This window comes from Panulirus ornatus, chromosome 66, assembly GCF_036320965.1.
Source record: "Panulirus ornatus isolate Po-2019 chromosome 66, ASM3632096v1, whole genome shotgun sequence".
NCBI classification, from domain to species: Eukaryota; Metazoa; Arthropoda; class Malacostraca; order Decapoda; family Palinuridae; genus Panulirus; species Panulirus ornatus.
The window spans coordinates 15,796,173-15,823,277 of NC_092289.1; the positions used below are offsets into that span (position 1 = coordinate 15,796,173).

The 27,105-nt window shown below is 41.6% G+C and overlaps 2 protein-coding genes across 4 annotated transcripts in view; both read left to right on the forward strand.

Moving 5' to 3' along the window:
- LOC139746711 (inactive CLIP domain-containing serine protease A3-like) overlaps nucleotides 1–11,327 on the forward strand; it is a 54,810-nt gene extending 43,483 nt beyond the window's left edge. For all 3 annotated transcript variants that reach the window (XM_071658194.1, XM_071658195.1, XM_071658193.1), the window contains 6 exons: nucleotides 548–676; nucleotides 881–1,005; nucleotides 4,695–4,931; nucleotides 6,415–6,610; nucleotides 10,496–10,650; nucleotides 11,099–11,327. In XM_071658194.1, coding sequence (XP_071514295.1) covers nucleotides 548–676; nucleotides 881–1,005; nucleotides 4,695–4,931; nucleotides 6,415–6,610; nucleotides 10,496–10,650; nucleotides 11,099–11,105 — 849 coding nt within the window. In that variant the 3' untranslated portion in view covers nucleotides 11,106–11,327. The remainder of the gene's footprint in view (nucleotides 1–547; nucleotides 677–880; nucleotides 1,006–4,694; nucleotides 4,932–6,414; nucleotides 6,611–10,495; nucleotides 10,651–11,098) is intronic.
- Nucleotides 11,328–14,683: 3,356 nt separating this feature from the next.
- The window catches only part of LOC139746813 (inactive CLIP domain-containing serine protease A3-like), a 17,851-nt gene continuing 5,429 nt past the window's right edge, over nucleotides 14,684–27,105 (forward strand). Inside the window, exons 1-5 of the mRNA XM_071658390.1 lie at nucleotides 14,684–14,810; nucleotides 23,244–23,398; nucleotides 23,602–23,744; nucleotides 25,911–26,054; nucleotides 26,448–26,572. Coding sequence (XP_071514491.1) covers nucleotides 14,806–14,810; nucleotides 23,244–23,398; nucleotides 23,602–23,744; nucleotides 25,911–26,054; nucleotides 26,448–26,572 — 572 coding nt within the window. The 5' untranslated portion in view covers nucleotides 14,684–14,805. The remainder of the gene's footprint in view (nucleotides 14,811–23,243; nucleotides 23,399–23,601; nucleotides 23,745–25,910; nucleotides 26,055–26,447; nucleotides 26,573–27,105) is intronic.

Consider the following 27,105-nt stretch of genomic DNA (forward strand, 5'->3'; position numbering starts at 1 on the left):
TATAAAACGTTGAAAAAAAAAAAAAAGAGAGAGACTGTCGAAACTTTTGTGCAAAGAAAGATTAAAAAAAAAAAAAAGTTGCCAGATGCTGCATTGGAGGAAAGATCAGCTCGATTGAAAATAGATAAGGGAGGGAGGTGGTTGAGGAGGGGTGAGGATGAGGTATTTTTTTCCTTAGGTAATAAAGATGCCTGAATATTATTGTCTGTAATTTGGAGATTTGCATCATTTTTTTTTTTTCTTTTTCACACCGCCACTACCACCCTAAAAAAGATTGTCAGAAAATGATTTAACGTGAGTCTTAACGTTTTGGCACAATCGGTAAAGGTCAAAAATCTAGTCATAGAAAAGGAAGTTCACGTTTGGTGCATCAGGCAGTAAAAAAAAGTCAAGGGCTAGTCATAGAAAACGTAAGTTAGAGACCACAACAAAAATAGGCTAGAGAGTTGGGGGCTGCAACAGAGAGGAACCCCCCTTCCCCATGCTAGTTCGAGGTCTGCAAAGGGACAGCGTGGCACCATCAGGTTACATTTACTTCACTTTACAGGAGGATGTGGGACCTTGTCCAGGTGAGAAAGTGTGCTGTTTTATCGATGAAAACTTTTCTACGGTGCAGCCACCGCAAGGCTGCGGTGTGCAGAACCCCATTCCATATCGGCAGCCTGGATTTGCCGAGGTAAGTCGACCCTAGTGACAATGTTCTAAGATTTTTCTTTTTTCTTACGTTTTCCACTGAAATACGAAACCGTCATCCAAGTCTGTGAGATCTGTCACACCCCCATGAGGCAGCTCTCTATCCCAAGCCTGTTGATGACTTGTATGGTATGACTCCAACCCACGTCGCTGCCCCTGTGTGAGTGTCTGGATACCTTCCTTGCAGGCCACGTTCGGTGAATATCCGTGGATGGCGGTCCTGCTGAACTCCGCGGACGACTTCAAGGGAGCCGGGGCTCTCATCGCGGAAGACTGGGTCCTCACCGCCGCCCACAAGGTCTATAATGAGAGGCAAGTGATGTCTTACCAAAGGCTATGTACCTTTTTTTTAATGAAAATAGTGAAAGCCAATATAACCACCTGCTCTCCTCGCTTCCTACTCTGACATGTCCTTTACATCCTTCATGGAAAACTTCTCGCTCTTTCTGGCAGCTTGCCTTCCACACCATATGCTCTCGATACCTTCCACAAAGCATCTGTCAGCTTCATCATATGCTTTCTCCAGGTTCATAAACGCCCCGTACAAATCCATCCGTTTTTCTTCCAAGTATTTCTCATTCTTCAAAGCAAACTTCTTATGGTTTAGAATCCGATAGCACTAAATATCGGGCACGAAGAGTTTAGGACCCTCATTCCATGCTACAGATTTTATATTATATATATATATATATATATATATATATATATATATATATATATATGTATTATTTTTATTTTGCTTTGTCGCTGTCTCCCGTGTTAGTGAGGTAGCGCAAGGAAACACGAAAGAATGGCCCAACCCACCCACATACACATGTATATACATACACGTCCACACACATATATATATATATATATATATATATATATATATATATATATATATATATATACACACACAGAGACATATACATATATATACACATGTACATAATTCATATTGTCTGCCTTTATTCATTCCCATCACCACCTCGCCACACATGAAATAACAACCCACTCCCCCATTATGTGTGCGAGGTAGCGCTAGGAAAAGACAACAAAGGCCACATTCGTTCACACTCAGTCTCTAGCTGTCATGTAATAATGCACCGAAACTACAGCTCCCTTTCCACATCCAGGCCCCACAGAACTTTCCATGGTTTACCCCAGACGCTTCACACGCCCTGGTTCAATCCATTGACAGCACGTCGACCCCGGCATACCACATCGTTCCAATTCACTCTATTCCTTGCACGCCTTTCACCCTCCTGCATGTTCAGGCCCCGATCACTCAATCTTTTTCACTCCACCGTTCCACCTCCAATTTGGTCTCCCACTTCTCTTTCCCTCCACCTCTGACACATATATCCTCTTGGTCAATCTTTCCTCACTCATTCTCTCCATGTGACCAAACCATTTCAAAACACCCTCTTTTGCTCTCTCAACCACACTCTTTTTATTACCACACATCTCTCTTACCCTATTATTACTTACTCGATCAAACCACCTCACACCACATATTGTCCTCAAACATCTCATTTCCAGCACATCCACCCTCCGCTCAACTCTATCCATAGCCCACGCCTCGCAACCATATAACATTGTTGGAACCACTATTCCTTCAAACATACCCATTTTTGCTTTCCGAGATAATCTTCTCGACTTCCACACATTCTTCAAGGTTCCCAGAATTTTCGCCCCCTCCCCCACCCTATGATTCACTTCCGCTTCCATGGTTCCATCCGCTGCCAAAACCACTCCCAGATATCTAAAACACTTTACTTCCTCCAGTTTTTCTCCATTCAAACTTACCTCCCAATGGACTTGACCCTCAACTCTACTGTACCTAATAACCTTGCTCTTATTCGCATTTACTCTCAACTTTCTTCTTTCACACTTTACCAAACTCGGTCACCAGCTTCTGCAGTTTCTCACATGAATCAGCCACCAGTGCTGTATCATCAGCGAACAACAACCTACTCACTTCCCAAGCTCTCTCATCCACAACAGACTGCATACTTGCCCCTCTTTCCAAAACTCTTGCATTCACCTCCCTAGCAACCCCATCCATAAACAAATTAAACAACCATGGAGACATCACACACCCCTGTCACAAACCTACATTCACTGAGAACCAATCATTTTCCTCTCTTCCTACACGTACACATGCTTTACATCCTCGATAAAAACTTCACTGCTTCTAACAACTTGCCTCCCACACCATATATCAAGGTTATCATTCTATCATATATATATGTATATATAAATGAGTATGTTTGAAGGAATAGTGGTTCTAACAATGTTGTATGGTTGCGAGGCGTGGGCTATGGATAGAGTTGTGCGCAGGAGGATGGATGTGCTGGAAATGAGATGTTTGAGGACAATGTGTGGTGTGAGGTGGTTTGATCGAGTAAGTAACGTAAGGGTAAGAGAGATGTGTGGAAATAAAAAGAGCGTGGTTGAGAGAGCAGAAGAGGGTGTTTTGAAATGGTTTGGGCACATGGAGAGAATGAGTGAGGAAAGATTGACCAAGAGGATATATGTGTCGGAGGTGGAGGGAACGAGGAGAAGAGGGAGACCAAATTGGAGGTGGAAAGATGGAGTGAAAAAGATTTTGTGTGATCGGGGCCTGAACATGCAGGAGGGTGAAAGGAGGGCAAGGAATAGAGTGAATTGGAGCGATATGGTATACCGGGGTTGACGTGCTGTCAGTGGATTGAATCGGGGCACGTGAAGCGTCTGGGGTAAACCATGGAAAGCTGTGTAGGTATGTGTATTTTGTGTGTGTGGACGTATGTATATACATGTGTATGGGGGTGGGTTGGGCCATTTCTTTCGTCTGTTTCCTTGCGCTACCTCGCAAACGCGGGAGACAGCGAAAAAAAAAAAAAAAAAAAAAAAAAAAATATATATATATATATATATATATATATATATATTGGAAAGAATCACAATTTTGCGCGTGATCAAGTATATTCCTAAGAGTCCACGGGGAAAATGAAACACGATAAGTTAAGTGCACTTTCGTGTGGTAATCACATCATCAGGGGACAATCGCATGTTTACCAAATGGCGTCCTAGCTTCGTCTCTTCGTTGTATATCAACTGACTTGTTATATTTCTCTCTTGTGTCTCCCCTGATGATGTGATTATTACACGAAAGTGCACTTAACTTATCGTGTTTCATTTTCCCAGTGGACTCTTAGGAATATACTTGATCACGCGCAAAATTGTGATTCTTTCCAATATATGAGTGTGTGTGTGTAATTGCCTACATTCATTGAATGGGTAGGGAGTTTTACAGTCTTGGGCCCCCATGTCTTGTACACTGTCTGTTGTACTACTACCCAAATGTCAGCATGCTTGAACCATGTCTGAAGTCAATCTGTTCTTTGCATCCACAACTCCACTATATTGTAAAAGTAAATCCTTGCATCTTTTTCAGCATGTTTATTATTCATTTTCATTTCATGTTCTCTTTTTTTATTTTTCCTATATCTGTGTTCTCGATGTTTTGAAAATTTGTGGTTTCGAGCAAGTCACTTGTCACTCTTCTCTCTTCCAAGGTTTAAGGTTCAAGACCTATTATCGTCTTCTGGACCTTTTTGATCAGCATTTTGTTCCTCTTTTGGTACGGTTGCCGGCCTTGAGAAGCCCTTTTATACTTTTGGCCTTGTTTATGATGTGAACGGCTTTGCTAAATAGCTCCTTCATCCACGAATATAAATGCTCTTATGTGTGTTAGCAAGGCGGGCCGGCCCGTCGCCTCCTCCAAAGGCAACGGGCTTCGTGATCTTTTTGCACCGGACAAATCGAATTGCAATGGAGTGTTTGTTTTTTCTTTCTTTTGACAAGAGTTGGCTTTAAGATAAACCGATTGGGGAGGTGTCTTGTGTGACGCTAAAGGCTTGTACGTATGTACCTCCTGTATAGTCTCTCTCTCTCTCTCTCTCTCTCTCTCTCTCTTCTCTCTCTGTGTCCCCCCTCACTGGCTAACACGGCTGCTGCCGTTCGTCTCGCAGGAACCTGAAGGTGCGCCTGGGCGAGCACGACCGACGGTTTCCGCAGGACCACAGCACCTTGAGTCACATCGACGTGCCCGTCTCGCGGACCATCATTCACCCGGGTTTCAACAACAAGTCGCTGGCGAACGACATTGCTGTGCTGCAGCTCCAGCGCTCGGTGAACACCAGGGAGTTTCCTCACATCGGCATAGTCTGCCTCCCAGCGGAACGCCAGCTGTTTGAAGCTGAAAATGCGTAAGTACCAGGTTCTTCAGGCTCGCCAATACTGACCATTAAGTACCATGTTCGGTACTGACCATGTAAGTACCAGGCTCTCCAATACTGACCAGGCTCACCAGTACTGACCATGTAAGTACCAGGCTCACCAATATTGACCATGTAATTACCAGGCTCAACAATACTGACCATGTAAGTACCAGGCTCACCAGTACTGACCATGTAAGTACCAGGCTCACCAGTACTGACCATGTAAGTACCAGGCTCACCAGTACTGACCATGTAAGTACCAGGCTCACCAATATTGACCATGTAAGTACCAGGCTCACCAATATTGACCATGTAAGTACCAGGCTCACCAATATTGACCGTGTAAGTACCAGGCTCACCAATATTGACCGTGTAAGTACCAGGCTCACTAATATTGACCGTGTAAGTACCAGGCTCACCAATACTGACCATGTAAGTACCAGGCTCACCAATACTGACCATGTAAGTACCAGGTTGACCAATACTGACCATGTAAGTACCAAGCTCACCAATATTGACTACGTAAGTGACAAGCTTACCAGTACTTACCACGTAAGTACCAGGCTCGCAATTACCACGTAAGTGCCAGGAATACTGACCACGTAAGTACCCGTTTAACTATAATGGTCATACGAGTTACTGGTAGAACTTTGGTACGTCTATATGACGAAATTTGTGAAGTTTCATCAAGGCCATATGAGACTTGTGTAGGTCAAGACAGTCTTGTGTGAAATTCATTTCAAGGTAACTCTGCGTCTTCATTCATTGTTTAATTTGTCTAACACTCTTATCCTACAACGTATTTCTTTATATTTTGTTTAGCAAGTTTTTTTCTTCTTAATTTCCTGTTACGTTCTCTGTTGTGTGTGTGTTTACTCATTTTAGTCGCATTAAACTTAAAAAAAAAAAAAATCACCTTTTGTACTCAGATTTTAAAAAATCACCTTGTGTAATCAGAATTATATATATATATATATATATATATATATATATATATATATATATATATATATATATATATATATATATTCCCAGGGGATAGGGGAGAAAGAATACTTCCCACGTATTCCCTGCGTGTCGTAGAAGGCGACTAAAAGGGAAGGGAGCGGGGGGGCTGGAAATCCTCCCCTCTCTTTTTTTTTTATTTTCCAAAGGAAGGAACAGAGAAGGGGGCTGGATGAGGATGTTTCCTCAGAGGCCCAGTCCTCTGTTCTTAACGCTACCTCGCTGACGCGGGAAATGGCGAATAGTATGAAAGAAAAGAATATATATATATATATATATATATATATATATATATATATATATATATATATATATATATATATAATCACCTTATTTACTCCACGAAAAAATTATAAAAAAAAATCACCTTTTGTACTCGTCAGAATAAATTTATTTTCAATCATTCGCGCAAGCCTATGTCTGAGAAAAGAAAAATTACAAAAATACTCTCTCAATTTTTTACCAGGTGTTGGGTAACAGGATATGGAAAAAGCGATTTTGATGGAGGCGCTCTTCAGGATATTCTCAAGGAAGTGGATTTGCCCATTGTGGATTCGACGGCATGCGAGATTCGCCTGAGAAGGACCAAGCTGGGAGAGGAGTTCATTTTGGACGACTCCTTCTTGTGCGCTGGTGGGATCGCTGGGAAAGACGCTTGCACGGTGAGTCGTCCGGGCTTGGCTGAGTGCTGCTTGAATTTAAAAGACTAACGCACAGGAGCAGGAGGAGCCTGGCCTGTTGGATCTAGACCTGAGGACGTCTGCCGTCCCCAGGAGACTCTCTTCAAAATTTCCGCAATTTGTGCTTCTCTGGGAACATTCACTGAGTGTGGGTGTGTGTATGCGCTTGCAGAATATTGCCAACAAACGCGTAACCTCGTAAATGCAGAAACGCCACTAATATATATATATATATATATATATATATATATATATATATATATATATATCATTGTACTTGATCGCCGTTTCCCGAGTCTGCGAGGTAGCGCCAGGAAACGGACGAAGATTGGCCCATCCACTCGTATACAAATGTATACACATAAACGCCCACGTACGCACTAGTACATATCAATATATATACATGCATACACAGACATATATGCATGCATATACATGCTTGCCTTCATCCATTCCTGGCGCTACCCCGTCCCATAGGAAAACAGCATCGCTACCCCCTGCTTAAGCAAGGTAGCGCCAGGAAAACGGACAAAAAAAGACCACACTCAGTCTCTAGCTGTCATGTATAATATACCGATATCACACCTCCTTATCCACATCCAGGCTCAACAGACCTCTCCGTTGCTTAACCTAGACGTTTCATATTCCTTGGTTCAAGCCATTGACAGTACGTCGATCCCGATGTACCACATCGTTCCAATTCACACTATTCCCTGCACGCCTCTCGCCCTCCAGTATGTTCAGACCCCGATCGATCAAAATCTTTTTCACTCCATCCTTCCACCTCCAATTTGGTCTCCCGCTTCTTGTTCCCTCCACCTCTGACACATATCCTCTTTGTCAGTCTTTCCTCACTTATTCTCTCCAGATGTCCAAACCACTTCAACACACACTCCTCTGTTCTTAGCCACACTCTTTATTTCCACACATCTTTTACCCTTTCATTACTTACTCGATCAAACCTCCTCACACCACACATTGTCCTCACACATTTCATTTCCAACACATCCACCCTCCTCCGTACAACCCTATCTATAGCCCAGGCTTCGCAACCATATAATATTGTTGGAACTACTATTCCTTCAAACATACCCATTTTTGCTCTCCGAGATAACGTTCTCTCCATCCACACACCAACACTCCCAGAACTTTCGACCCCTCCCCACACCCAGTCACTCGCTTCTCTGGTTCCATTCACTGCCAAGTCCACTCCCAGATATCTAAAACACTTCCCTTCCTCCAATTTTTCTCCAGTTAAACTTACATCCCAGTTGACTTGTCCCTCAACCCTACTGAAACTAATGACCATGCTATGATTCACATTTACTCTCTACTTCCGCCTTTCACACGCTTTTCCAAACTCAGTCACCACCTTCTGCAGTTTCTCACTCGAATCATCCACCAGAGCTGTATCATAGGCGTACAACAAGAGACTGCCTTCCCAGGCCTTCTCATCCCCAACAGACTGCATAATCGCCCCTCTCCCCATAGCTCTAGCACTTGCATCCCTAAGCACCCCATCCATAAACAAATTGAACAACCACCCCTGTCGCAGACCGACCTTCACTGAGAACTGGTCACTCTCCTCTCTTCCTACTCGTACACATGCCTTACATCCCTGGTAAAAACTTCTCACCGCTTTTAGCAGCTTACCTCCCACACCATATGCTTTTAAGACCTTCCACAACTCATCAACCCTATCATATTCCTTCTCCAGATCCATAAATGCTACGTATAAATCCATCTTGTTTTTCTAAGTTTTTCACATTCTTCAAAGCAAACACCTGATCCACACGTCCTCTACCACTTCTGAAACCACACTGCTCTCTCCCCATATGACACACACTGTACATGCCTTCTCCCTCTCAATCAGTACCCTCCCATACAGTTTCCCACGAATACTCAACAGACTTATTCCTCTAGTTAGAACATTAATAATATATATATATATATATATATATATATACATATATATATATATACGAATAAAGTGCATATGAACGCGCACCTTCATAGAACATGCAAACCTCCAACAACCAGAATCGAACCCAGGACCCCTGTGTAAGAGGCGGGAACGCTACCGCTAGGCTATGGGCCAGGCCCATAACCTAGCGGTAGCATTCCCGCGTCTTACACAGGGGTCTCGGGTTCGATCCTGGCTGTCTGAGGTTTGTATGTTCTATGATATAATGGTGTATATATATCAGACAGTTTTCATGTCATTGGAACATTCATAGTGTATGGGTAAGCAGTTTTGTTCAAGGTAAATAACTTTAGTGATGGTAACGCGAAAATAAATTCCATAAGACGCCAGGAGAGACAGTAGCCACCTACAAATTAACCCCCTTTAGCACCTGGAAACATGGTATCCGTGACCACGAAACCCTATGCTTTACCGAAAGACAGGTGTTTTTTTTTTTTTAGTAAACCAACCCTAGTCTGCATGAGGGAGGGTTACCTCTATCCCGTCCATTACACCTTCCCTCACCAGCACTACCTCCCTCCCTTAACATCACCACGCCCTCTTCCCCTCCATCACCACCACTCCCTGTTCACCAAACCCTTCCACACCCTCCGACCCCGGAGATTAAATCTGCTACTCCTGGCCACCGCATCCTGAACGGTGGAATGGCATTGTTCGTTGATACCGATCCATCATTCGCAGAAAGGAGTTCAAACGGCATCGGAACATTGGGTCCCTTTGAGGCTATTTATAATGTGGAAGATGTCTATATACAGTATGGAGACCCTTGCTGTGTGACCCGCCTTGCTCTACCAGGAGGAGACCATATTTATAAATCAAAATTAGCCACTGCATTGCAGTGCAGGCTTAGAGAATGGTTACAATGTGCACACCCATGAGTACTAACGGGGAGTAGCTTGTGTGTGTGAGGTTACTATTCGTGATTAACATTTGTTTGTTACGGATAGAGATAGGTTTACGCTCGTGTCGCCCAGTCTCTTGCCCTTGTATACATATGTACCATCATTTTACCCCCTGTGTATTTATGGATACTCGCACCCTACGATTTATGCCGTTGCACCCAGCAGCAGTGAGTGAAGTCCATTTTCTAATGTTAATGAGCTCGTACGATTACATTTATATCGACGATGACTATTTTATAACTTGAGTAAGGTACATTAATACTCATGTTTTCCAACTAGTTGATAATGGTGTGCTGTACGTTCTAATGTGTTCCAACCAGTTAATAATGGTGTGCTGTACGTTACTGTGTTCTCCATCTTTTTCATATGGAAGGTTGCCACCTTATTTTCTGTCGTGTGTTTGTGTGTGTGTGTTCGTTTGTGATACAAGACTGAACGCAGTCTAAGGTGGTTTAGCCTATCCTGGGTAAGATTAAACATCAGTCAATGATATGTCGCAAGGAAATTTAGTCTCTCGTACTCTACATTTTTGTTCCTTGTCTTCATTACCGTAAAGCTAAATCATTGACGTAATTCCATAACCCGGAATAATGCGTTTCCTCTCCCTCGTAACAATATCCCGTGAATTGTACGTTCCCATCCCCCGAAACTAGATTTCCAGTCTGGAGTAATTCACTGCCATTAGTGGAATTCTAGTCATAGCCTGAAAACGATGGGGGTCCTGCCCCCTATACAACATTCCCATTCCTAGAACGAAATATTCATACCCTACTGTGCGAACCTGAATGTATGTATGTGTCAACGTGGCATACATGGCCATGTACACTTCTAATGGTGTCTACATACATTGGTGTTTATAAGCTGTTGTACTAATATATATATATATATATATATATATATATATATATATATATATAGATATAGATAGATAGATAGATAGATAGATATATTGTGTAGTCATAAATGTGTTTTTGATTGCAGGGTGACGGTGGAGCCCCTTTGGTTTGCTTCAGTGAACGTCAGGGTTGGACGGTGGTAGGGCTGGTAGCCTGGGGCATCGGTTGTGCCCAGGGGGATGTGCCCGGAGTCTACGCCAACGTAGCCCAATTGAGGAGCTTCATAAGAGACAACACAGGGTAAGGGCACCGCCGCTCGATGTTCAAAAATAATCAGCGCCGTAGTCCGGCAACATTACTAGCCTAGCTAGGCTTGGGTTGATTGATATCAGTGAATATATTGAGACTTGAAATGATATCGTTCATGAATAGAGTGGGGCCCAAATTCGACGCTTTTCTTAACGCCAGAGGTTCATTTGATCATTTCAATATAGCCTCCGAGTGGATAACTGCCAACGTACAATACAACGTAAGAGAACCTTGCACTCCAAGACCCCCCCAAAAGGCATACAAAACACTCTATTTGAAACTCCTTTCGCTTTGTTACAGCTTTGTTTACTCCTGGTAGAAGAACACATCGCCTCATCGATGTTGTTCAGCTTTCAAAAACGTAAAATCCCTTAGTGAGTATTCCGGCGTCTTGCAATAATACATCAGTAACAGCACCTCTCTCTCTCTTCCCCGACAGGTTGTAGGAGGGGAATCTCCGAGGACGCCATGTCGCGGGAGTATGATCGTCTGGCTCTTTCCGGCCAATCTATCGTAAGCCTCGTCTTGCCATCGACACAGTATATCATTATTGCCATTATTGTTCATATGAATGAATCTCATAAATGCTTATTCCAGGACACCAGTCAGGGAATATTTGTCCTGACTGTTACTGTATAAGCTTGATTTAATAAAAAGGTTGAAAACAATGTGAAGTTTTCGAAGCCAGTCAAGTATTTGGAGGGGGAAAAAAAGGAAATGTTGATCCTCGTGATCAACAGACATATTTACGAGTTCTTTGGTAGTGTCGTTAGGTATTAGACGAAGGGACCCGGGATATATTTGCCCCAAGAAGTGACATGACAAGTCCAATGACTGACACGTCAACAGAAGACTTGCAGAATGACAGTATTATGACGGAACTAGATTTTACATGCGCAAACTGAATCACCATTCAAAATGACCACAAAATCTAAATTCAAAATATAATCAGGATTATATATATATATATATATATATATATATATATATATATATATATATATATATATATATATATATATATTTCTCGCATTCCCCTCAATAGAACACTAGTTCCATGCAAATATCTATATACTTTAATGTTTTGTGGTTATATACTTTTTAAGATGTATGGGAAAGCGATGACATACACAGACTATCAGACTCGAGAGGAATAATGTGGGTTCTGGTAAGTTGAGGCAGTGTGAACCAGGTGGTTGCTTCGAGAAATTTGTGTGGAAAAACTCTGAGAAAAAGGGATATGTTTGTTGCATTTATGGATCTTTACAGAATATGAGTGGTGACAGTTGCCTTTTGGGAAGTTATATGAACCTAAGGAAGGAAGGCTACTCGATGCAGTAGGTTTATGATTTGGATGTCCGCGAGTAGGACGCGAAGGTGAGTGGTACACCAAGTGAATGCAGGACTACGTCAAGGACGGAATGTCACCATGGCTGGTAACCCCACCGATGGACAGCATGGTGAGGGAGTTAGATACGAGGTTCTTGAAAATCGGTGGTGAATCTACAGTATGGGTGGGATGAGATGAGTCTTGCCCTTTGCAGTGTGGCACACTCCAGAGAACAAAACGAAGCAGGGGTCTGAGTCTGGAAGAGTGTGAGAGGAGAGAGTTGCGCTATGGAGAACAAAAGCGAGGCAATGATGAGGTGCACTGGGAGGGAACAGGAGGAGACGTGATGGTTTAGATTAGTTTGAGTTGGGGAAAACCTGGAGACGCTGAGCACCTCAGGTACATGGTTTCAAAAGAAGCAGAGGATGTGTAAACCAGGTGTTTGTCTTCGTGTGAGCAGTACTTGAAGGAAAAATGAGTTGTATGTAAACTTTACATATACTTTACAATACTTCCCATGTATTGAATACTTCCCATGTATTCCCTGCGTGTCGTAGAAGGCGACTAAAAGGGGAGGGAGCGGGCGGCTGGAAATCCTCCCCTCTCTTTTTTTTTTTTTTTAATTTTCCAAAAGAAGGAACAGAGAACGAGGCCGGGTGAGGATATTCCCTCCGAGGCCCAGTCCTCTGTTCTTAACGCTACCTTCTAACGCGGGAAATGGCGAATAGTTTGAAAGAAAGAAAAGATGTAAACTTTACGGAACTGGAGAAAGCATGAGCTAGGGTTGAAGGAAGGCATTTGAGGAAAATGCTACGAAAATGTGAAGCAGAATGTTGCCTACTAACTGTAGTAGAGTATTTCCCAAGACAGTAAGGTCGGTGCAAGTTCGAAGGGAGGAGGATGTGTGGGTTCTTGGTGAAGTTGAGTCTAAGTAATCGGAAACCCTTCGTGTTGCCTACCTAAGTAATTCCACTGATCATTTTTGGCTAGGCTCATTGTGACGTTTTACCGGACCTACTGTCATAGCAACGAATATAGTGCAAGGAACCAACACTACCAGAGAAAATGCATTAGTGTAGTGGAAACTGGAAATATTAACAAACATAGGGAGCCCATAACAAGGAAACTACTTTTATATAACTAGTAATCGAAAATAATCATTTTTTTTCGTCGCTGTCTCCCGCATTTGCGAGGTAGCGCAAGAAAAAAATCATTATGTACAATAAAAACAAAAGGGGTTTCCTCATGTCAATTCCCGTCAGGCTTACAGTAACTGGTATTAACATACCTTCTGTTACACTAAATCAGCCTTAGACCCCTCCCATCCAAACCCCCTCCATAACTAACCACTAATTCATTTAGTAAAAATAAATAGCTTACCCCTGCCTCGCGCTTAAGCAACCACTACCTAAGATAACCTCCAACCCCCTAGGCGAAAACGCCATTGGTTTACCAATGGCGTCTTGGGTACGTCCCTTCCTTGTATATCTACTGACTATTCTACGTCCTCTATTTCATTACACGAAAGTGCACTTGTTTCATTTCCCTGTGTTTTTTATAATATACTAGAACACACGCACCACTGTGACCTCTTGTTATATATATATATATATATATATATATATATATATATATATATATATATATATATATATATATCATACTGTTCGCCATTTCCCGCATTAGCAAAGTAGCGTTAAGAACAGAGGACTGGGCCTTTGAGGGAATATCCTCACCTGGCCCCCTTCTCTGTTCCTTCTTTTGGAAAATTAAAAAAAAAAAAAAACGAGAGGGGAGGATTTCCAGCCACCCGCTCCCTCACCTTTTAGCCGCCTTCTAAGAAACGCAGGGAATACGTGGGAAGTATTCTTTCTCCCCTGTCCCTAGGGATATATATATATATATATATATATATATATATATATATATATATATATATAATATATTTCTTTTTCTTTCAAACTATTCGCCATTTCCCGCGTTAGCGAGGTAGCGTTAAGAACAGAGAACTGGGCCTTTGAGGGAATATCCTCACCTGGCCCCCTTCTCTGTTCCTTCTTTTGGGAAAAAAAAATATAATATATATATATATATATATATATATATATATATATATATATATATATATATATATATATATATATTAGCCACAGGTAATCACTATAAGGATGTAGGAATTGGCAGTGTGGCTAATGTTGCCAACTGCTAACACCAGTCATCACTGAAGAGGTGTGGGGATAGGTAGGTAGCGTGACCACATTGTTGCCAACATTTGCCACCGGTCATCACTAAGGGTGTTGGGTGTGACCACGCGTTACCATCGCTCGGTGGGTATTTCAGAGACCTTCCCCAGTTCCAGAATTGTGGTATAGCTCGCTGATGCTGGGCGCGCGCATGCGCCGCCTCTTGGGGAAAAGAAAGATAATTGAGGAATAATCTGGGAATTTTGCTTAGCACCCCATACCAACCGGAGGTAATCAATTCAATTCGTGACCAATTGTTTTTCGTTCCTTATTGTGGAGAATCGCCGAGAAATATTTCTATATAAGCAACCGATAATATATGTACATGTACATGAACTGTATCAGCTAAATGGTCCATCAAACACGATTTTGCCAGAATCCGTAATTTTTTTTTATCAAACATCCTAAGGACAAATTATCTTCACTCATCATGTACAGTATTACAGAAAATCTGGTTAAAAAACTAAAATAGGCTGACTGGCATCTCGGGACGCATATATAACTAAAACTGAGGCTCCTGTCGCCAGTGTGCTACACGTGCTCGTGTTGAGAGGTGTATCACCATCAGGTATAATGAGGTACGTGTGCTCATCTATGGTCATAGTTTTCGTTATGACTTCACAAAATACTTCAGTGGCAGTATGTGTGTTGGTTGACGGTCGAAATAAGCTCTCATTCGGAATGTTTGTGGATCCAGTGTCATTAAAAGGATGACCGAATCACCCATTTAGCTGGCTTTGAGGACAACAGAGGACGCAAATCATTTAAGAAACTGATGTGATTTAAAGTGAAAGATCGAATCATATTTAGCCCAAGTTTCAAGCACCGTGGTATATTTCCTGGGTGATGAACAGGCAGCAGTTTAGTATAACGATGGGGGTGTTTAATATACTTTTTGAAGTGCTATACAGCGAACCTGGTATAAAAACGGGCTATCCCTAGTCATAAAGAACACTCTGTAATACGGAACGTTAATGGAGTGCTGAGGGGCTTTACAGTGATCGAGCCAGGCTTTCCAAGATGTATCTTCTCTCGACACTCGCATCTCGGCTCCCCTTAGCATGATCAGCAACAATGAGGTGACTTACATTTCTGCAGTAATAAGGATCGAGGCGATTCTGTGGATGTGATTTGCTTCAAAACTCGTATACCACGATGTAGGGGATTGGCTAATGCTAGCTTTGGTGTAGTAGCAATCAGGTGGCGGTGTGTATACACCTGACGATGTCGTGTTGAAAAAGGGTTCTGTGATCAACGGAAGCCATAAACAATAACTCTGGATTTGGACATGTCTATGCTGAAATTTCGGGGAAATTGAAGTGTCAGGAAAGGAGCCTTCCAGAAGTTGTAAGTGTAGGTACTGAGCAGTTTAAGCAATGGTCGTGCGAGGGACTACAGTGAGAGTCTGCAACCACTGGGTTAGGCTTGTTTATCCTGCTCACCTTGGCATTTTCCATAGCGTCCTAAATTAGGGTCATATCCTACACTCCCGAAACCATTTCTGTCGTTCCGCAATGCGCAGGATACACATCACACTTGCGTGAATCCTGTGTAAATCACGTGGATGTAGTACAATGATATTGGTATGCTTGCCTTTCCTTTGTATTTATGGTAAAAAGATTAAGATACTGGTTCACAGAAATCACTTAACATTCGACGATTTATGAAAGGACGAAGTATATGCAAGGAAGTGTGATTGATTGATTAAGTGTACTGTACTTAGAAAATCACGGCCCAACGAAATTGATATTCCATTTTAACCCGAGGTATCAAGGCGCATCATTTACTTTATTACTGATATGCATTCTCAGTTATTAATGTTTATACCCATAATTGTCCCCAGGCCATCTGCTATGGTTAGAAGACAAATACTTTAACGTGGTGTATAACTAAACGTACGAAGGTTTGGTATAGACAAATAGCTTTGTTTACAGATAAAAGATAGCATAACCAATAAACTGGAGAAGAGTGCGACACGTGAGTGCGTACCGGTGTAATCTCTGGCTGATAAGTGTCGTGCAACTGCCCTAGGGTGAGAACAGATCATGGAATACCAGTACAAAACACTTCATCACCTGAAACATTGGGAAGGATGTTAAGGCAGTTTATACATTACTAGCAAACATTCATGTCCATATTTGGAGTCTTTTTTTTCTTAAAGATTACAATGAATGTAAGATCTACTCATTAATACGGTGTATGTGTGGAAACTATAAAATCCTTTGTAGAAACATCGGAAAGTGTAAATATGTGCAATTGGATTGGTACATGAATTGGCAGGTCAGGATTGTGATGAGGAAAATATAGCAGTTACCTTAATTTAGATTTAGGCTTAAAAGAGTAAGATAATTGACATTGAATTCAAGTGAGAAAGCAAAGACTTTATCAAGATATCCTGATTACAGGAATAGACACAAGTGTTTGAGGGGTACCCCCCAAAAAAATGAAGGTGAATAATAGTAAAAGCAATGATAATGACCACTTCCTGTAGGTGATAATTTGGTAATTACATAAATGGAACAAAACTTCAATGTTTCGCTCCTTATTTAGTTGTTGGTCCTGTCGCTCGTGCCCGAGATCCACTTCGAAAAATGGAATTTCCCGAGGTTGTGTGTACTTACCTATATTGTACATCACGGGGATTTACGCTTGTATTGCTTCATCTAAGCTTTCCCTGTCAAACGTTTTAACCTTTATGCTACCCTTATTCACTCATAATCCTCCACTACCCTAAAACTACGACTTTTGCACAATGTTATTCTTGCTTAATTTCTAATTGAAGCCTCTTGTTCTGTTCGTACATTTTCCGAACTGTTCACTGTTGACACTAAACATTGACAAAGGTTATCTTGTTCCTTCTTTCAGCCTTCGTGGATAAACTTTGTCTAACCCTTCCTTGTAATTCAACCCTCTTAATTATGCTACCGATTGTTATTGTTTAGCTTGTTTCTTTGTACTTTTTCAAGGGTGGTGAGCAAACGTAAGAAGCATTTTCCAGTTTTGGCCTAATATAGGGTGTGAACAACTAACATGTTACTTCCATATCCTTACACTTGAATGCTATTCCAATATTTGCCATCAGATGGTTTGTCCCCTAGTACTGTTATCCTAATGGTGGACTGGTAAGTTTGGAAACAGAATCCTGCAGCTCATTTTTGCAAGACAATACTCATATTGTGGCCTTACGTTGTACAGTCCCGTCCCTGTTACTCGATATCTACTTGCGTTAAATTTCATACACCATGTATCAGAACAACTCTTGGAAGGTTGATGCAGCCTTACAGACCACACTCGTTAGGACTTCGATAACTCCTCCCTTAATGAAAGGTAAGAGGTTTGCCTTCCACCACCTCAGCACGTTACCTTTATCCAGCGATAGTTTAAACGTTCGGGGAGTTAGACAAGTGTATTTGTACACATCTTCAGTTCGTATGGTTGAATTTCATCAGAACCATGAGCCATATATCCTGCTTTAGGCCATAGTCGTTTGTTGTTCTATTGTAACTTATGAATGCTAAGTGTCTCGACGGTCGCCTAATTTTCACATTACTAAACTCCGCTTTTTGACATTATGGTACCGCTCCTCTCTCTGTATTTGAGAGAAAGACATAGATGAAGAGGAGGAAGATGAGTAGGTGAAAAGCGTAACTGATAAAGAGCGAAAAGGAAGGGAGCCCTACATAAGGTGAAGAGAAAGAGAAGAAGAAAAGAGAGGGAGGTCGCATTTCCCGTTGCTTCAAGACATTGCTGTCTCGCCTTTTCTGGCTCGTGCACCAATCCAATATTTGTTCGTTTACTCCCCTTCTCTCGACAGTAAGAAAGTTACTTTTATGTGAAAGAGAGTTGGATATCTAATATGTTTCTCTTAAGTTGCACCTATTGCAGATCCAAAATATGTATTTCCACTTTGAACAGTATGATAGAAGCAAAATGGTGTTATTCTTAACCAGGTCAGAATTTACTATTTCTTGTAAGATGAAGCTACATAATCTCCGGCCAATGACAGGGAATCAAAAGTGATGTTACGAGCCCCATATAGAAATCAGCTTATAATGATTCATATTACTCTAAATCTTATTTGAATAGTGATATGAGTAACTTCATTTGATCGGAGCTGACAGTATCGAAAGAAAATATCAGCTGTAAAATAAGAATATTCCCAGACACCTGTCACACACCCCATGGAGATGCTCAGACCATTCCAATAGGGTTATGTGAACCAGTTTCGACAGCCATGCTCTGCTATAACCTTTTCATCACTCGAGTATGAAGTAGAACACTGACGGGGGACAATGGAAGAGAGGCTATGCGTGGCGAGGACGAAAGCAAGTCGGGCGCATCATCTGGGTCTTTGGGAGTATAGTGTACCGCTGATATCATAACTCCATCCTTCGATTCAAGTCATTAACTTTCAACGTGTCTTTCATGCACGTGATCATCTTCAGGATTAAAGGATGATTAAACTTTTTTTTTTTTGGGGGGGGGGGGGTCTTTGTTGCACAGCTTTCATGAGCCCTGCTACGGTAACTACGCGAGGTTAAGGGAGGAAGGGTTAAGTTATCCGAGTTGCAGATCATTCTTGGGAAGATCATTGGAAGATATTGATCCTCTACTAGCAGTATGTGCAGTAGCGTACACACAGCTAAATAAAACCAAGTTTTACTTAGTATCAGCATGCGGTTCGCCTCATTCCATGACAGCCATGGTTGTGCTGTATAAGGGACTGGTAGCAGTGAAGGTGTCTACAGGCGAATACTGCTTAGGTACGAGTTGCCAGTTACCTCTCAAGGTTCCTGGTCGTATATCATACCTGCTCAGACATTGCAAGCGTGAAGGACTTTGTTCCCCCTTTTCTTTATCTACAGTAACCATGACTAGTGACACATGGATTTAAAACATCTGGGACGTTAATGTCGGAACATCACTCATTTCTATTTACGGTTCTGTTGATTTTACAGGAGATACCTGGCACCAACCTTTGACGTCATAGACACGGTCGTTACCTTGAGTTATCTGAAAACAATTTACGGAACGGGTGGTATTGAAACAAATAGGCCTTTTGACAAGTATTTGTAAACTTGGTGCGATGATTCAGTATTTCAAGCAAAGACGACAGTGATCATGATGCTAAAGCTCCCAAGGCAACAGGAGTTTCCAGCTTACCTTAAAGGCTGCACCGCCGATGGGGGATCGTCAGAACGCCCCGAGTCACCCCAAGAAAGCCCTTGACTATATAGTAGTCTTCATTTGTACTAATTCTCTGAAGACGAGATTTTCAGAATTCATGGTTGTCGAGACTTCAGTTAATACAAGGAAAATAATTTGTCGGAGTTCTGTTCTTCAGGACTTGTTGAGGATAAATGGAATTTCCGTAAGGTTAATGTAAACAGAGGCAATTATCGATCACGCATGAAATTATCGCATTATGTAGGAGAGATGAACAGAAAGGCCTCGTCGAACGCCGCTGCCCGTGGCTGATGCACGTCAGGACTACCAACCTAACCTACCCTTGATGGGTCCCCTCCAGTGTCATTATGTTTGCGAAGGCGTAGTCTCTTGACGGTATATATAGTATAGAAACTGTGGTCACTGACGATATAGCGGTGTTCTCAAGGAAAACCGGTCAGAACTTTTACTTTTAACTTTTAACTTTTTTATTCTGTTGACAATATATATATATATTTTTTTTTCTGCTCCGACATATCCACTGTTGATGGTAAATTAACCTTCAAAGATTGTTCAAGGCTGTCCTCCGATGGGCCTGGTGGTGTCTTAACCTGGGTTATTATCCCATGTAGGCTATCCCAGGTATGTGGGTTACGTTGCTGTAGTCCCTGTATAAGGTTGTGCTTTTGGCACCAGCTTAGCCATTTAGGTTAGTTATAATAAAATGTTTGTTGTCGTAGCTGTATTTGATGGAAGATCCCGAGGATGTGATGTCTTGTAACTATTTCCATGAATCATCTTTCCATGTGGCTTAACGTCTTGCCACATTCTCCACTCAGTAACCCGCAGCAACCTCGAAGAGAAGGAGGCAACTATATATTTGTGACTATTACGTTTACCCCCAATCAGAAGGGTCATGTATACAGTAAGAGCGTATATGGTCGTCTAAATTACCTTGAACTCGCATAATTGTAAATAATTATTCAATTGGCGGTTATAACTTAATGACCCTAGTAGTTGATAGGCTGTAGTTACTGCCCATACAACCTACCAACCAACTCGCGTTACCTGTCCCCAAAACTGAAACGTGAACCTCCTTCTGAGAAGGCAACATGAGTGTACGAACGACTGTTAATACCCATGATTAAACGGCAGCATAGCCTGATTATGACTAGCAATGGAAGATGATACTCCGGCTCACTGGGACTCCCACTCTTCAAGGCTGACGAGTCTTGCCTGTTGGTTGCAACTGAAACGCCTTATGTTGTCCAAAATCAGAAACTGGTTTTCTTTTTTAATATTGTCAGTCCTTCGAAAATTTTCACGATTTGTTGGCACCAATATTTTTCTTGTATAGTCTTCATTTCGACGGATTGACGACACAAAGCTTGCATGTATATCTACAGACTCCAGATTGTTGGATGAATTATTATAACCTCTCGCTTGCTCTTAATTTCAAAGGCAGATTTTCACCTCAGTCCAGCACTTTAACCTAACTTGTTAGTAGTCATGTGTCTGCCCAACTGGGAAAGCAGACTCTAGAAGTTCTATATTTACATATCTCCCCTCGCACACTTCCCTTACAACCTAAACCTTCCGTCCCCTCTTCCTATTCTTATAACGTCGGGTACAAACCTTACCTTGCCTATCAACTTTCATCCCACTACACGAAAGAACTTGACCTACCACACAGACTGGTATCGCTTCAGGTAGGGCAACCTGATCTTGCTAACCACTACTTGACAAGTCCTGAGTATGATCCTAATGTCATTAATGTTCTGTAGACCAAGTTTTGAAAAGATAGACTTAAAAAAGACAAATATATTTGCAGTAGTCATAGAAAATGGACAGGTCAACAAAAATATACATAGAATAATATTCCAGTTCGGTATTTAACTCCACAAAGCCTTAATTTTTGTACTTTACTCCCCTAAATATATTCAACAACGGAAAGTAAGACGCACACGGGGCTAAAGAATCTGTGATATGATATAGGAAACTAAAACCTTTAATGTCTGGCAACGAACTCATCGATTCGTGAAGTTGTGAGAAAATACAACCATTAAGCACCATAGTTATGACTATCCAACAACCTAAATGTCTACAATGCACTTAACGTCAAAGCGCAACAATAGTCCCCAGCCTCCACGACCAGCCTAGGCTATCGCTGTCTGCACCAATTAACTTGACCGCTGCTAAACCATAGCGAGACGAACAGGTGACGAGCACAAGCTGATCCTTACATTTGCTGGTAAAAATCTTATCTTCAATAACAACCACTTTCACAGCTTGCACCTGAACTCCCCAGCTCTCACTTCTTATATTTTCCCTTTTCACGTCGAGGTGAACACCATCCCAGTTGCAGCAATTATTGAACAAATTCTTATGCTTTTGTCAGCGTCCCAAACTTTCTATTAGATATTTAAGTAAGCATTTCCTATATTCCAGCGGTGGCATAGACTCGTAGGCTTTTCCATTTTCGCAGTAAGAGACTTGACAAGCAAGTCGCTACATTCTCCAGAAACCTACTGTCCACCACAGCCATCCGAGCTCCTGACCTTTCCGACTAACTTGCCATCCTTATAAAGCCGGCCAGGAACCTTGGCAACCATGGCCTTCCCTTTATAAACTCCCTCCTGTTGCGATGCCAGCCCGTGTCACCCTAACCTTGACCCGCGCCACATGTTCCCTTGCCTCAGTATGTAGTTGTTTGCCCACAGTCCTCACTTGTTTGATTTCCTGTTGCTCAATTACGTGTATGACGCAGTCGAACAGGTTTGTGGCATCCAGGAATCGAGACAAAAGTTTCTCATGCTGACGTGACTTCCATCAGGAGACTTTACTCCACACTTGTGATTATGCACATATAATACTTCGACTAGACACCTGTTGCACCACGGAATGGCACCGGCTTCTATTCATTAGAAGTGTTTCACAGTTGCTAATTTGTAAATCAAAACAAGTAACTCGTATATAGTAATGGTGACCGAACCTCACAAGCAAATGTTGTGATGACCAGACTTATGCAGGTGCAGTAGTATCCAGGCTCACCAGCTTGTGTAAGCAGTGATCGAGCTTCCCCAGCGGGTAGCGTAGTCATGACCAGGTAGGTCTTCGTCGTTTAAAGACGGTTATTGGACAGGGGTCCGTAAAAACCTTTTTATTTCGGCTGTATGCAACCATGAATTTGTATACGTGGCCGTGAGAACAATGTTCAAAATATAAGATGTGTGGCCAAGTTTATGGTGACCAAGAGTAAGTATGAATTGCACGGATATAAACGAAATGGAAACGCATAAACGAAAGGTAAAGTTTATAGGCCATTGCAAAAAGTTTTGTTGCCGTTTTAGACAGCCAAATATTACACAAGTACAGTTATGGTTGTGTATAGCTGAATGTACAATATAGTTCTGAATATATGATTACTCATGTCATGGTTTAATCGTTAGAAATAGTCATTAACACGCATTCTTACCGCATGTGGCAGTTGCCACATAAAGGTTTCGGTAACTGTGGCAACAATAAGTGTCCTGACAGCTGACGTAGCAACATGTGTTAGATTACTTTTATGATTATCAACTTTCTTAGCGACCTCTTTTGAACTGATTACCCAACTTCTACTTTACCAACCCCCTGCGTTTCCTAGTTCACGGGCCCATTTTACTACCTCATGCTTATTTATTCATAAATATTAACAAAAAAGAATGAGACTTATTCCCAGTGTTAGCCATCGCCAAAGGTAAGTCTTCAGAGGAAGCGAAGCTCGTAAACACCTTATAAGTTATGTAGTTTATATCATTTGATGAGGAACTCATTCTTAAAGCTGTTTACTATTCATCTTCTAGAGCGTGGGTCAGCCTGTTTGCGTGTGTGGCGCTGGCTGTGTCCGTGGAGGGGCAGCGGCATCGGAATGACGAAGAGACCAGGCTCGGCTTGTTAGCCGAACAGTTGGGTATCGATCCTGTCCCTGGTGGTCAAACTGGCACTGGCGTACATACAGGTAGGTTGCAACGTCATCACTGCAAGCAAAACATCACTGGTATATGATATGCTGCATCAAGAGTACCAAACCCAGCTCCATGCCTTTTATCTTCACACCTAACAGAGGTGCTGATTGACATTTTTATTTCTGCAGATTGCTTTACCAGATGATCAACAGACGTTCCAACTTTTTTTCATTTTGCAAACGCTCGCTTCCCAAAGGTAGAGAGGTGTGCTACTGCCAGCCGTTGAACCAGTTTTGCTTCCGTGAAGTAACGTCTTCCAGAGCCGGGCCCAGCTCCTCTACCCTCCAAGTCAACGTTCGTAACAACAACCTCCGGGTCGACACCCGCATTGTCAACAGGGTGAGTAAAGTTGAAACTTTTAAGGGGTAAACTTCACCAATGTACACCATCGCCAATATACCGTTCGAGAGGGATTTCTCATATATCATGAATCTATTTCCCCCCTTTTTTTTCGTTCAGAAATTCGGAGATATTTTGTTTTTTCGCGTAATCTGATAACAAATATTGTCCACATAGTTTCTATGAGGCCAAGATGACGTCAACAGGTCTGTTTTTTTTATACCTAAGAAAGCAAAATATGAGGGTTCATCGTAGCTAGGCAAGAGAAATGTACGGAGGGTTGTATGAAAGTATTTCTCCGACAGCAATCGTTTGACGAGAAAAATGACGCCAAGAGGAGTCGTGCAATTACCGCGGAATTTATATATATATATATATATATATATATATATATATATATATATATATATATATATATATATATAAGGAGAGGCATAAAAGACGGATCACCCATCCTGTTATGGATAAATAGGTTACTAGAAAGGCCAACATTGGAAAGCAATGGGGTGTATGAACCCCTAAAACCACCTTAGATGCTATTGTCAGGACTCGTCGTCAGTTGAATGAACTGATTTTGTGGAATTGGCAGAAGGGTAGAACCTAATGCTTGTTCAGCGCTTTTAAGCCACGAAGATAAGAAAAAAAAAAAAGGGCTAACTAATCTATTCGCATTAACATTATTGTCTGAATTTTTCGAATATTTATTTTGTTTCGAACAGTGCTACTAGGTAGCATTTGACTAAAATACTCCTCCTCTTTTGGCATTCCATTAGTATGTGTTCCATGGTAATACTACAGTTGCTGGCGTTACATTATACACCAGATGTCTCCATCACATGACCATGGGTCAAGAATGTACGACCAAACCTCGTATGACTCGGTTCAGTGGCGATTCCTGTTAAACGAGGAAAGCTGTATTTCAATGCCTTGTTAGTTATTGTGCTTTCAAGTCTCATTTAACTTCCTATATACGTCTAACATTCATTCTGCCCGTAAGATCATTGTGAGGCTTCCTCTACCGTGTTAAAGGTTGTATGAGCATTTACTGAGTGTAATGAGAGTCGTCGACTGACGTGTTGCATAAGAATAGGACAAAACACACACAAAAAATGGCATTTTAGTAACCTTTGACCTCTTCATATTACCAGTTTTCAGTACAGTATGTAGTGCAGCAAAACTGTAGAAACAATGGACCAATATGTAACAATACCAAATGGAGTAATCATACATGAAGAGTGAATGTTCTCCTTTGACCCCAGTTGCCTTGAAGTGGCATCAAATGTGTCATCCGCATGTTGCTGGAAAAGACTTCATTGAGCCAAATACAATTAAAACCAGCTGAAATGTGGCAAAATACTCCCAAACTGTTTTGGTGACCAAATAGCCTAAAGTGATTATATCACAACTTTGATATGTGCATAGCGAGGCGCGTAAATAAAAATATTTTTTATGTAGAGCGTTACGAACAATGACATGCCAGAGTACTGGCCTTTTTATATTTTTCTCCTTGACACCTAAAGACCAGTACTGTGACACAGGGGTCCCGGGTTCGATCCTGGCTGTTGGAGGTTTGTATGATTATATATATATATATATATATATATATATATATATATATATATATATATATATATTTTTTTTTTTTTTTTTTTTTTTTCATACTATTCGTCATTTCCCGCATTAGCGAGGTAGCGCTAAGAACAGAGGACTGGGCCTTTGAGGGAATATCCTCACCTGGCCCCCTTCTCTGTTCCTTCTTTTGGAAAAAAAAAATAAAAAAAAAAAAACGAGAGGGGAGGATTTCCAGCCCCCCGCTCCCTTCCCTTTTAGTCGCCTTCTACGACACGCAGGGAATACGTGGGAAGTATTCTTTCTCCCCTATCCCCAGGGATATATATATATATATATATATATATATATATATATATGGGATCTGGGCGTATCAAACCAAAATACATGCCTATAAAGTTTCCTATCTACTGGCCCTGAGATAGATATAGGAGTGTCGTAAATCCTTGATCGCTGGAAGGACGAGTCTTACGCAAACAAAAAAAATATTCTCGGGAAAAGTTGGTCAGGGACAAAGGTTAAAAGGGCGGCATTTGGGAGCTGTTAATGAGTGACTGTTTCAGATATATCTGCTCATGTTTGTTCTTCTATTTGCAGCCTTCAGCTGGAGAGTGTCCAGGTGAGAAGAAGTGTTGTTTCAAAGATAATGATGCGGTGCCTACAACATCAAGTCCCATAACAACGCCGCTCGGTTGCGGGATCCAGAACCCAATACCTTATCGACAGGCAGCACAAGCCGAGGTGAGCAATTACAGAATCATCCTTTTCTTTCGTCTCTGTAAAACTGCAGTTAAATATACTCTTGACTAGTTTTTATTTCGTCATTTCGTCACTGTAAAAGTAAAATTATCTCGATCATTAATTAAGGGGAATTAGAAAAAAAAAAGGGGGGGCGATTTCTGTACACCACATAGCACTGGCCTCGTCATCGTTACCAACACAATGGCTCTCGCAACTTCACAAGATTATATAATATATATATATATATATATATATATATATATATATATATATATATATATATATATATATATATATATATATATATAACTCTCTAGGTCAGGCTGCCACAAACGTTGGCTATCATCCAAAAACGTCACAGACCTGAGTGAGTATCTGGAAACCTCCTCACAGGCCACGTTTGGTGAATACCCGTGGATGGCGATCCTGCTGAGCTTCGCGGACGACTACAAGGGAGGCGGAGCTCTCATCGCAGAGAACTGGGTCCTCACCGCCGCCCACAAGGTCTATCAAGAGAGGCAAGTCATGATTTTTTTTTTTTTTTACTATATACCGTTCATGAAAGTGAGAGGGGGAAATACCACCCAGTGTATGTCATTTGTGGCTTAGTACCCTAAAATCTTGTTATAAACAATAGATGGAGTCCCGCAAGTGTAGAACGTGCGCTTTATTGTGCACACACACACACACACACACATACATACAGAGAGGGAGAATGACTACGTAGACTCCATTACTTGTGGCTGCACCACGAGTGAAAATTCACCTTCCGTAAGGCTGGATCATCAATTGACGAATGTGAGTAGTCTCAACTCTGAAGGAGACCATCCTGTCCCAGCTACTGACAGTAGCGTTGCCTTGAAGCTACTGCAGACCCTGACGGAGGAGTCGTAGCGTTATGTTGATAATTATTAATCTTCATCATAACGTATTTATATTTTTTTTTTTTTCAAATATGTTCGCCATTTCCCGTGTCAGCGAAGTAACACCTGGGACGAGGAAACGACCTCGTTCGCTCACATCCACTCCTCTTGTTATCGCCAACAATGCC